This window comes from Aspergillus sclerotioniger (assembly GCF_003184525.1).
Source record: "Aspergillus sclerotioniger CBS 115572 chromosome Unknown BO94scaffold_2, whole genome shotgun sequence".
In the NCBI taxonomy this organism is placed as follows: domain Eukaryota; kingdom Fungi; phylum Ascomycota; class Eurotiomycetes; order Eurotiales; family Aspergillaceae; genus Aspergillus; species Aspergillus sclerotioniger.
Window position 1 is genome coordinate 1,476,009 of NW_020290992.1, and position 11,938 is coordinate 1,487,946.

At 50.5% G+C, this 11,938-nt stretch overlaps 4 protein-coding genes and 1 non-coding gene across 5 annotated transcripts; 1 reads left to right on the forward strand and 4 right to left on the reverse strand.

Moving 5' to 3' along the window:
• Positions 1 to 11: 11 nt before the first annotated feature.
• BO94DRAFT_571461 (uncharacterized protein) lies at positions 12 to 1,649 on the forward strand (the record flags this gene model as incomplete). The annotated part of the gene is made up of 6 exons (XM_025614868.1): positions 12 to 149; positions 258 to 669; positions 721 to 870; positions 926 to 1,072; positions 1,118 to 1,243; positions 1,289 to 1,649. The coding sequence occupies exons 1-6, from the start codon at positions 101 to 103 to the stop codon at positions 1,647 to 1,649; spliced, it is 1,245 nt and encodes a 414-aa protein (XP_025472722.1). The 5' UTR covers positions 12 to 100.
• A 58-nt stretch (positions 1,650 to 1,707) lies between these two features.
• On the reverse strand, positions 1,708 to 3,855 carry BO94DRAFT_530700 (LLM class flavin-dependent oxidoreductase). The gene is made up of 8 exons (XM_025610727.1): positions 3,516 to 3,855; positions 3,331 to 3,471; positions 3,074 to 3,284; positions 3,003 to 3,015; positions 2,892 to 2,951; positions 2,290 to 2,843; positions 2,053 to 2,230; positions 1,708 to 2,000 (listed from the first exon to the last, which is right to left on the reverse strand). Exons 1-8 carry the CDS (start codon positions 3,577 to 3,579, stop codon positions 1,773 to 1,775), a joined length of 1,449 nt encoding a protein of 482 aa, XP_025472723.1. The 5' UTR covers positions 3,580 to 3,855; the 3' UTR covers positions 1,708 to 1,772.
• Positions 3,856 to 4,467: 612 nt separating this feature from the next.
• BO94DRAFT_421158 (arsenate reductase ArsC) lies at positions 4,468 to 4,842 on the reverse strand (the record flags this gene model as incomplete). The annotated part of the gene is made up of 1 exon (XM_025607404.1): positions 4,468 to 4,842. A coding segment is annotated over one exon (375 nt), but the record flags the coding sequence as incomplete, so codon positions are not given.
• Positions 4,843 to 6,553: 1,711 nt separating this feature from the next.
• Positions 6,554 to 8,451, reverse strand: BO94DRAFT_562545 (pepsin-like aspartic protease). Its single transcript, XM_025614295.1, has 3 exons — positions 8,040 to 8,451; positions 7,683 to 7,989; positions 6,554 to 7,601 (listed from the first exon to the last, which is right to left on the reverse strand). The coding sequence occupies exons 1-3, from the start codon at positions 8,208 to 8,210 to the stop codon at positions 6,700 to 6,702; spliced, it is 1,380 nt and encodes a 459-aa protein (XP_025472725.1). The 5' UTR covers positions 8,211 to 8,451; the 3' UTR covers positions 6,554 to 6,699.
• Positions 8,452 to 11,619: 3,168 nt separating this feature from the next.
• On the reverse strand, positions 11,620 to 11,731 carry BO94DRAFT_t46. Its single transcript has one exon. It is a non-coding gene; the product is annotated as a tRNA-Leu (tRNA).
• Between the last annotated feature and the right edge of the window lie 207 nt (positions 11,732 to 11,938).

Sequence of the window (11,938 nt, forward strand, 5' to 3'; positions counted from 1 at the left end):
GCGAAAAAAATACCAAACAAAGGATGATAAAAGGGCCCGAGGGGACCCAGTTTTACCGCGCCGTCGGGAAGAAATCTTACTGGATCAAATTTCAAACTTCATGAAACTGAGACTTCTTGGCTTGGGGGTTGTGGTGGTTGGGTTGAGGGGTATGTATACATTCTATCTATACATCTATCTACTTGTTTTATTATTTGTTGTTATGATTTATTATTCTTATTTTTTTTCTGTTCATGTTTGCTGATTATGGTATTTAGGTATCAGCGTGGTGTCCGCACAAGACTGCTACGCCAACACCACATACGGGGACTTTTACGTGGACGTGAAGAACTTCTACACCCAGGATGAACTAGACGCCTACACGACGAACTGCACCACGCTACATGGGGATATAGGTTTCGGGACGAATTTCACCGGTTCGGCGGTGGTGAATAACCTCATTAACATCACCGGGGTCGTCACTGTGGGATCGAATTTAACTGCCATTGAGTTTCCGGATCTCCTGTCGCTGGGGTCCGTGGATGTGGACTCGGATAAGTTGAGGTCGATTTCGATGCCGAAATTGGAGTCCGTCGCGAGCTTTAATATTGATAATGCGGAGGAGTTGAGGTTCTCGTCGCCGAGGGTGGCCAAGGCGGATTATATTTGGATTACGGGGGAATTGGATAGGTAGGGGTGATTTCTCTGGGGGTTGGGTGTGGGGTGTGCTGACAGGTTTAGTCTTGATTTACCCAAGTTGGAGACCGTGACTAGGGTGTTGGAGATATGCAGTGATTCGGATTGTACGACTCCGCCTGGGACGGCGTTTGATGTTATTTTGCCGGCGTTGCGGAATGCGAGTGAGGTGAAGATTGCAGGGAATCTTTCGAGGTTTGTTGTTTGGTTGTTCGTTTTGGTTGTTGGATTGGGTGGCTGATTGTGGCAGCTTGTCGTTGCCGGTGCTTGCGACTACCGGATGTGGCGGGCAATATGCTGGTGTCTATGTTTCGAATAATGGACATCCGTTGAATATGAGCTTTCCTGAGCTTACCAATGTGACGGAGAGTCTTAAATTGAAGGGGGCGATGAGCGGGTATGTACCTGACCTTCTATCATGGGTATGCTGACTGGATTGTAGTGTAAACCTCCCATCTCTGCGCAATACAACGGCAGATATCACGATTGATAGCTCGACGAAACTAGACGTGGATCTTTCGTCGCTCGTCGAGACGAGTAAAATCTTTCTGAAGGGGAAGATCTCATCGTAAGGATACCCCGTGTTGTTCATCGGCAGGTACTGACTGGATAGTGCGAATTTCGCTTCTCTCAAGGTGTTTACAGAAGTGGAAATCGAATCGACGGTCCGTATTGATTGTAGGACATCGCTACCGCAGAATATAACATCCACCGAGCTGACAGTTTGTTCCTCGACTGCGGTGTCAAAAAGCTCGGGCATCTCGGGTCGCTCTATCAAGATCGGAGTGGGGGTTGGTGTGGGAGTCGGTGGGGCGATCGGTCTTCTTATCATCGTTATTTGGATGTATAGGAGAGATCTGAAGCGGAAGAAGAGGGCCAGTCAGGCTGTAGCGACGCTGGATGTGTATGGGTTGCAGGAGGGAGTGGGGGTTGATAGGGCTGATACGGCGCCTCCGCCGTATTCACGGTATTAGACTAATTTTTAATTCACATTTAATCCAGTTCTACCATTATCCGCTAAGCCTGGTGTTTCTCTGTCATATGCTATGCATTGTATTAAACTCTCTCTTCTACATATCAACCTCACCATCACTGAATCAATTCTCCGGAATCTGATGCTCCGTCGCATCTACCCCCGCATGCCACCGATACTTTGCAGCCGGATGATCATCCGGCGGACCAGTCTGCCCCTCCTTCCCATATAGATTCTCCCGATACGTACCCTTCTTCACGGCATAATCCTCCCAGAAAAGCCCTCTCTTGCGCAACTCCGGAATCAACAACTCAATAATATCCTTGAACGAGCCGGGTTTGATCGCATATGCCTGAACCCATTAGCAAACGCTACCATCCCAACTAACCTAGTCAGTAACTCACCAAATTAAACCCATCCACATCCGCCTCATTCACCCACCGTTCCATCTCATCCGCCACCTGCTGCGGCGTTCCCACCGGCGTAGCCCCCAGTCCTCCAACAGTGATATGCTTCCCCACCGTCTCCTTGGTCCATTTCTCCACCTCCGGCGTAGCCTTTGACCAGCCCTCAACGGCAGATCTATCCTATCAGCCCACACCTCCAACCCCTTTCCAAAAGAAACAAAAGTGAAAACATACCGAATAGCATTACTCTCCACCCCCCTCAACTCCTCATCATCTCTATACTTATCCAAATCAATCCCCGTCCAACCCCCAAACAGCGCCAACGCACCCTCCACCGACCCCAAACTCCTAAAATACTTGAACTTCTCCCTCGCCTCTTCCTCCGTCCGTCCCAACACGGGACACAACAGCGCCAGGAACTTGATACTCGCCCCATCTCGTCCGTATTCCCCCGCCAGGGCCCGTATCTCGGCTATGTTTTTGGCAACGACGGAGGGTGAATGCCCCGCTACGAAAATCGCTTCGGCGTGTTTTGCCGCGAAGGTTTTTCCTGCTTTGGAGGTTCCGGCTTGGAGAATCACGGGGGTGCGTTGCGGGCTGGGTTGGCAGATGTGTGGGCCGGGGACGGTGAAGTATTTTCCGACGTGGTTTATGGGTCGGATACGGCTCGGGTCGGTGTAGATGCCTGTTTCGCGGTCGAGGAGGACGGCGTCGCTGCGCCAGGAGGATTCCCAGAGTTTGTAGGTCACGTTGATGTATTCGGTGGCTTGGGCGTAGCGGTCGTCGTGCTGCGGGGGGTTAGGGTTGGGGTTGGTGTGGGGTTGGGGGGGAGGTACCTGGGGTTGTTGGGTGTGGCCGAGGTTGCGGGCTGCGGAGTCGAGGTAGCCGGTTACGATCTGGGGGGGTGAGTCAGTCGGGGGTGGTGTTGGGGTGGGATGGGTGCTTACGTTCCATCCTATTCTGGGGGGTGTTAGTGGCGATCACAGATGGTTGGTGGTTAGGAGGGGGGGGGACTCACCGGCCCTTGGTGAGGTGGTCAATGGTGGATAGACGTCGGGCGAGATGATAGGGTTGTTCGTACGTCGTCGAGACTGTCACTCCGAAGCCGATGTTCTGTGTCACGGCTGCCATGGCGGGGACGACTGCTAGAGGCTCGTTGACGGGCCATTGAGCACCGGATATGATGGCCGGGTCGAGATTGCGAGGGCCTTTGTATACGTCGTAGCCGCCTGATGGATTAGTGGTTGGGTTACTGGGAACAAGGGTGGGTGGTACCTAGGACGTCGGCGATGAAGATGCCGTGAAACTTGGCGGATTCGAGGAGTTTGGCCAGCTCGGTCCAGTGGTCGAGGTCGTTGAATCGGTGCGATTCGTCCTCGGGGTGTCGCCACAGTCCTGGGGATTGGTGGCCGCTGCCTATGGAGTGTTAGGATTTGATAAGAAGGATTGGGGTTGCGTACACATTTCCACGAATGCATTGAGGATGAGCGATTTGCGTGGCCGAGCGGGGTTATCGGTTGCCATTGTGAGGTATGCGCTGTTTGCGGAATGAAAATACAGTGAGTTGCCTTTGGAGTCGGTTCAGACAGGCCGGCAATGTTGACAAAGTAGCAGTTAAATAGACAACAAGCTCCGACCGCTGATAGTTATAAATGAAGGTCGATCAACATGCTGGTGTAGCACCACAGTGGGCCGGGATGACGTGATGAGCACATGAGGGGTCACCATTCACGATAATCATATCAATGCGAACCCCGGTAACGGCGGGGATAATCTGGAGCTCTTTATTTAATAACTGGCCCCGCGATTTGCGTGTTCAAATGTTTTGGTTGGGAGCTGGCAGTCCAGTTAGGGCCATCCGCCCTATTCTTGGTCCGATGCCGCCAACCATTGTTGCTGTCACGCAATCACTAAACTTTCTTCTCACACCATCTGCAGGTCTATCGGCCGACTGAGCTTAATCAGATACTAGCTCCAAGGTTTGGAGCAAGCCCGAGCACCTCATATGCACGGCATCAGGGACCCGCGGTTTATGAATACTAAATTCATGATCGACATTGAATTTCTGTATGCGGGTGTGGAGATTAAAAGGGTGTCAGCATCCACGTTCTCGGTCTGGCTACCAGTTGTGGAACTAGACTTGACTGGCACTATTTCACCATGATAGAGCTTCTCACTCATGCCGCAGGGACAGTGCAGCCTCCGCTGTCCTAAACTGTCGAATATGTCATTCTCATGGTGCCGGGATTATCACTGCCTGCAGTACATTCATCAAATAAATTAAAATGCACCTTAGGACAATAATAATGCTTATTGCCAAAACCCACGAGAAACAAAACCAGTCAAGATAATAAAAAGACAGAGATATATGTCGTGTACCTCCCACATACTACCCCAAAAGCCTCATCTCCCCAACAAGCCCACCACCCTCCTCCTCACCTCATCCCTAATAACCCTCACCCCTTCCAACCCCTTTCCCGCAGGGTCATCTAGTATCCAATCAATATACCGCTTTCCCGTATAAACCGGACACGCATCACCACATCCCATAGTAACAACCACATCACTTCCTTCCACAGCATCAGGGGTAAGAATCTTTGGTTTCTGGCCCCTAAGATCAATACCTTCCTCTAACATGGCCTTCACCACTTGAGGATTGATAGACTCGACGGGGGCGGATCCGGCGGAACGAACTTCGATTGTGTCGCCTGCAAGATGCGATAAGTAGGCTGCGGCCATTTGGGAGCGGCCGGCGTTATGGATGCAGATGAAGAGGATGTTGGGTTTGGGTTTGGGTTTGGGGACATGGTGGGTTGTTGAATAAGGTGATAAGGGTAGGATGATGGAATGTAGGTAGTAGAGTTTTTTGGAGTTGGTGTCGGGGGGAAGAATGGATGTTGTTGGGGGTTTGAGTCTTGGGTTCGTAGCTATACATTTGACGGTGTCCGGTTTATTTGAAGGGCCGGGTCAATGCATGTCACTTGAGTGATTCTATTGGCTAATCTGGAAGCCGTGGTAATGTGCAGTGGGCAACTTGCAATGGACCAACGTGGCCCCATCATTTCGGGTCTCGGTGATCAAATAACTATCCCTTATTCATCGTCACATCTCTATATACTCTATTTGACTTTAGCTTCTCTCTCCTAAGCTCCCCCGAGGCTTAACCAGTCACCAACACAGAGTATACAATACGTGAAAGCGCAGACGCAACAGACCTATATACAAGAAAGAATCTGCCCCCGTCGAGGAAACAGCTCCCGTTCCTTGAATGTTAGGCAGTGCCAAGCCAGATCAAATACCGACATAATGAAGCCTTATGCTAGAGGTAGCAGAGAACACAGCAAAGAATATAACACCAAAGTGACTAGCTCGGATGGTTCTTCTGTTTAAAACAACTTTGTTGATGTATTCACGGTAGACATCAAGCTGAGACGGCGATGGCTTGTGCCGTCCTAGAAAGATGATAAATTATAAGATATCATCAACGGGATCAATCATACATCCTGCATCTCTCTCACTAAAACCTTTCCCAAATAACTTCAAGCACGGGCTTATACATCTTCCCAGTAGACGGTTCATTATTGCAAGATCTAATATAATCCTCAAATGAACTGAAGAAGCTATGTTTGGCTTCGTTATGGATGAGTATGTCACTGGTGAATCCTGATTGGACAGTGCCAAAATATTCACCGGCAGAAATAAGGACCGAACGGCTTGGAAAGCCGTGCATAGCTCAACTCCAAAAAATCAAGAAACACACTCAACACCCAGACACCATTGTTCCTCATACCTCACCTCACCTCATTTCTCAACCTCAAATCTACTTAGTCTACCATAGTAGGTATCTTCCCCCGCTCTATCATATTCCAGCGCTAGTCTCTTTAGGAAATTCTTAATTTTTGTGTGCGAAACACCTCCTACCCAGAACCAATAAAACAAAAAATATATCTCATAGCATAGCAAACCCCAACTCTAAATTCTATCTATCCTTTCCTCACCTCTTTCCTGATAATCGAGATCCAGAGTACAGTATTAAGATACGCGGATGATGACATCACCTCGGAGTTATTTTTAGCCCCACAAGGAACCAACTAATCAGATCCACCCAATCTAAAGGATTCGTTGGTGCCTCAGGGGTCATCGTCATCCGTGAAGGATCGCGTCATCGTGCAGAAATGGGTTGGTTTCATGTTGCGGAGGATTCGTATTCGATCCTTTCATTTTATTGATTTGATTCTATCCTTGGGAATTATCGGGTGGTGGGTTATTAAAATGAATGTTGGTGTTTGCGATGCTGGGTTTCAGGTGATGATGAGTGAATGACGAGTCCTGCATAAGCTTTCCGGTATGATCTCCGGGAGATGGGATTAATTTCATTGGTGCAGATCTGGGATTGGATTAGAAATCAGGTTGGTGGGGGTAATTTCTTTTTGATGGCTGCCTAGGGAGTACTTTTTGAAGATTACGATCGGAGGGAATCACAGTAGAGTAGAAAGTAATATGATATAAGATTATTTCTATAAGTCATCAAACATATGCTACATACGCTCCATGCCATGCATCACATAACCAGCCATCAGTCTAGGCGGGGGAAAAAGGTATCAATGCAATAATATCTCCACGAAACAAATCACATCAAACTATTTACAAGGTCAGGAAGAACCCAGTCACGAGGAGACCCGCAACCAGCGAAGTGATCTGGCTACGCGACACCGTCGCCAGACTCTCCTTCTTCGAGTCCCCAGTGCCCGTAGAGGAAGCACCGGACGTCTTGGACCCCGAGGAGCTGGACTCCGTAGCGCCCGTCGCGTTGGGGACGGCGTTCGCTCCCGTGCCGATCTCCAGGACGTGGTCTGTGCCCGGGTTGAAGTTGGCCTGGGCGATGGAGACCTCGTTGTTGGCGAGATCGTAGACGACGTAGGTGCTGCGGAGGAAGGTATCGCCGAGAAGGGTGTCGTCGTCGCTGGCGGACAGACCAAAGGTACAGTAGCCACTGCCGTCGTCGTCGTCAATGACCATCTCGCTGATGTCGACGGTCATGTTGAAGGATTGGGCGAATTCGAAGTAGAAGGTGATGTCTTCGTTCTTCAGGCTGCAGTTGACCACGGCGTAGCCGTAGACATCGGAGTATTCGGCTCCCACGGCATCGAAGATGCTCGCGGCGGCTGAGCTGGGGATGTAGGCGAGGGCGGTGCCGCTGTCCAGCACGGCGGATGTGGGGAATTCGGCGCTGTTGTTGACGGAGACGGCTTTGCCGCTCTGCTCCAGGTGCACTGCGGTCAGGTTGACGGCGAATTCGGCGTACACTTCGGTGCCGTAGTCGGTCTCCTCGGGGATGATGGGGAGGGTTTGTAGGCTGCCGTAGTATTTGGCGGTGTTGACACCGCCGAATAGGATGGTGCCTTGGCCTTTTTCTAGGTCGTCTAGCCAGAGACTGTAGGCGGCCGAGTTGATGACGCCTTGATCGACCAGGGCTTGGGGGAAGTTGGTGTAGGTGCCTTCGAGGCTGGCTTCGTCGGCGGCATATCCGATACCGAAAACGCCCTCTGTGGATGGTTAGCGGGATGGAAAATGGAGGCATGGAAAATGGAGGGATGGGACATGAAAGGATGGAAGAGGATGCTTACCATCGTTGTCGCCATCGTATGCGACAGCGAATTCGAAACTCGTCAAGGTCACGTTAGAGAACTGAAGAGTGTCCTTGACGTAATCGCCCGCGGCTTCGCTGTTGTCGACGTATTGGATGTAAAAGTCTTCGTTCACGAACTCGTATGTGGAGGAGTCGCTGGAGTTGTAGGAGCCATAGTCGCAGGGGCAGGCGCTCGAGTTGCCCGCGTTAACCCAGAGGTCGCTGCTGCCGGTGTCCAGTGTCACGCTGACTGCTTGTCCAGGGGTGCCAAGGGTGAGGTTCATGGTGTAGCCAAGATTGGCGGCCTAAAACTGCTCATTAGCGATCGTCATGATGTCTGGTGGGTGGCACCTACCAGGTTGACCAGCTCGGCCGAGGCCGTCGATCGCTTCCGTTGGGGACGGTTGGCGATCTGACGACGCTCGAAGTTGAGGGCGAGAGTGGCAGGTTCATCGCGAGGGTGGAGAGAAAGCGAATAGGCCGACTGGGTGAACGAGGCCAGCGAAAGCAGGGTGGTGGACTTCATGGTGGTGACGGTTGACGGTGGTTGATGCTCACGCAGCTGGAAGATGACCGGGGTGTCTGGGTCTTTTAAAAGATCGGAGAAAATCCAAATAGTGGCCCACGGGGGCGCAGGAGGGGCACGAGTGCTCCAGCCTTGTCGATGACTGACTACCTAGGTACTGACTAGGCTTAACCTGTTCCTCACTAACTTTGAACGGGCCGACTCAGCCATCAGCACTCAGCCAGCAGTGCCAGCAACCGATCCTGGGCTGTGAAGAGGCTCTGTCTGAACACGACGACGAATCTGAAAGGGGGAAACCAGACGAGTGGGTCGTAGGCAGCCATCATCCAACTTGACGGCTCCATTGCGCCACCCGAGCGAGGGCTCAGGGCTGCGAAGTGCGAAGCTGTCCGTGAACTAGTGGACGAACACCGGTTGAGCCGACGGCCGCACCGGAGATGAGGTCTTTGGTGAGCATTGACTCATATCTGGCATTCTGATTCTGGTGGATTCATTTGCTATTCAGATTAGTTTTCAATAGTGCACACCAAGTGCAGGACAAGCGCCCGAACTTGCGATGGAACGCATCCTCGGTTGCAGGCGGAGCACCCGACTTGGCCCAGCGCTAACAGGATTAGCAGCCAATGAGAGGATCCGGGCAGGGTGTCTGACAGAGCTAGTTATTAAGCGGGGAGGCTACGGCGCTGACTGGCCACGAGTCCAGGCCAACTCCCCTGAACGGTTAGCACATGGCAATCTGAGTTCGTCGGATGCAGCCCTGGATGGAAATTAATCGGATGACGGCGTTGCTTGGGTGTCCTTGGCAGACCCTGATACGGACCCTTCGTATAGGACTAGACACTAGCGTGTCGCCGTGGTCCAGTGCAAGACCCTGCGCCTCAAAAGGGGTAATCTGGTGCTCGATGGGACCGGACAGGTTGAATAGGTCTAATCAAGATAACAACATCAATAGACCTCACACTAGATGACTCAATGGTTGACTGACAGATAACAGAAATTAACCTGCATGCGATGCTGCCAACGGACCTCAAGGCTATGCCTCTCGAAGAGTAGCTCGCAGCAGGTCCATTCTGCTACTAGCTCGCCGAGTCAGCACGCTTTACGAGAATCACCCCTATCAGCAATTCCCACTCTCCGTTGACTCCGTTGAGCTCCTGTTCCACCTCCACATCCGAAACACAATGAATACCAAAATCGTTCCCTTATTCCAGTTGCAGCCCTCGGTCGCCTTGATACAATCGTGTCACTTGGTACACCCCCAGCTTCCTGATTATCTCGATCAAGAGCGGGTTTTCCACTTTTTGACGGTTGAGTGTGCCATGAAGACAGGGTCTGCGTGGATTCGGGTGCCGGCCCGGCTTCCGACTCGGTCGAGGCGATGGCGAGCGCGAGCGAGGACTCGTGCTCCGGCTCAGGCTGCACCGAGGGCGACGGTCGAGACTGTGTCTCAGGCTCAAGCCATTAGCATCAGCCTCACTTGGCAAGAAATAGGGCCTACTCTAGATTCCTGCTCCTCCGCTGTTGATCGTTTCTAAGATATCCCACTGTGGTAATCAGGGGAGAGGTCTCAGGGATCAATGTATCTAATCGGCGGTAATCTGTTGTGCTGTTTTGTAGGATACCTCACGCAGTGCAAGATTAGTTCATACGGGCGCATCGCGGCGAGTAATTTGGTAGAAAGGGCGCGTTCAATCTTCTGCTCCAGGGGGTTTATTGAGGAAGCCGAGTGAGACTGCGAGGAGCGAGATCTGGTTCACGAGGGGACTGGGCGTTGCCAGGGAAGTGACTGGATCTAAGGTGTGAATGTATAAAACTTTGTGCCGTCTATGTGCCGCGGAACAAACAGGAGCTCGTGGAGTAAAGTCTATGATTGAGGCATCTTGCTACCTGGCTGCTGGATGAAGCTGGTAGAAGTTATTACTGATGGGAGCATAGTGGGTTTCTGGACGGTTGTACTTGCGATTTCACAACCCGGTCCTTGTTGCTTGCAAAAAATAGAAAAGCCAGTGTTGATTATGTGGTCTGTCGCTTGCTTCCAATGTCTGGAGAGTCCTAGAAATAGGTTTGTCAGGCGAACAAATTAGAGCACAAAAACTTCTTCGGATATTCCAAGCACCTGTAGTAGCAGGGGTCCAAGTAAACGGGTAGCAAACCACCATCTTGAACGAGAGATCAGTGTTGGTTGATATTCATATTTTACATTCAGGATAATCTCCGCCGCACCATAGTTAGTCGGAATTACAGCCTAGTCCTAGCATAATACTGCTATTCCTCGAGTTTCGGAGATATACCAATAAGTGCTTATCCGCCAGCTTTATTGCAAACCAGTCCGGTACAACAATGCTAGTCGTGCTAATACCTGGCCAGGTACAGACATTCCATACTAGAGAGCCAGCAACCATCCACTATCTTCACGTGAACCGCACATGCATCCCTATCGATCAAACAAATATTATCATCCGGTTCGAGTCACTGCTAAGATACCAGAACCTGACGGGTATGTTCTTTCCTGCATATAGTTAGAGTAGCAAACACGCTATGTGATAATGCAGGTAACCACATCTACATTTGTGGCTTGTGGTAGGGCTGCAGACTGCAGTGTTGGGTGATTGCTTCCTGAGTTTTCGTTGCTTTATCTCCTCTTCAAAGTCTATGTTGGCATGACTGCCAGGTAATATACTTCGTGAGTTTATCACTGATTCATGGTATGCAGCATGTCTAGCCTAGATGTTACGTGCATTATATCGACCAGGTAATCGATGATACACTTTGGAAGGTCTTAACAAACACGATCGTGACTCATATGCTACAGTCAAAACGTTCCCACAATATAGTGGCTTGAATATTCTCCATGTGGTGTCCCAGTGTCTCCCTGGATCGCTTGCGAATAGCCCTTTGGAATATGACGCCCGCTTGTGTTTCTCTGCTTAAAGCCAAGGAGACAAGGACTTTTGGCTCTGAGACTGTTTTACCGTTAGTGTAAATGGGCTCTTTCGCCATTTTCTCATCAGGAGTTTAGTTCAATACTGTGAGGTTAGGACCGTTGTTTTCTTGTCTGAGAATCGCAGGTTTGGGATGTCCCGATGAGACCTGATCAGGTATGATGTTTGTTTCGCTTCATAATACGAGCGATGTTGGGGTCGAACAGTCCAAGAATAGTAGTATGTTTCACTGTGAGTTTGCTAAGGAAAACTCTCGATGCAGCGAGTGTTTTGCTCCCTGGGGTGGGTTGCTGATCCCGCAACCTGGATACACACCAGAGTAATTATTGGGTTATGAGTTATCCTGGTCAATAATCATCAAGAGACATACATTCAGTTAGGGAGGATTGATGCTGACTGGTGAAGAAAAAAAAATGGACCCCATCCCTCCCGGACCCCCGAAAAAAAAAAAACACAAAAAAAGAATCTGACAAGAGTGGGATTCGAACCCACGCCCCTTTCGAGACTAGGAATATTCCGAAGAACATGCATGATCAGGTGACCTGACCCTAGCGCCTTAGACCGCTCGGCCATCTTGCCTGTTGATATATCTTTTTATTATATTTATAAACTAGTAGCCTACTAGACAGGTATTCTGGAGCCATCCCACTTTTCTCCATTTCTGTAAACCTCCACAGCGGCGTGATTTTACGCCCGGAGAGGGCTTCTAATATTGTTGGGCTGGTGTGGTAGAGCTGTGGTAAGAGTGTGACGGTGATGAGGATTTGTATCTAAAATATTGTAAAG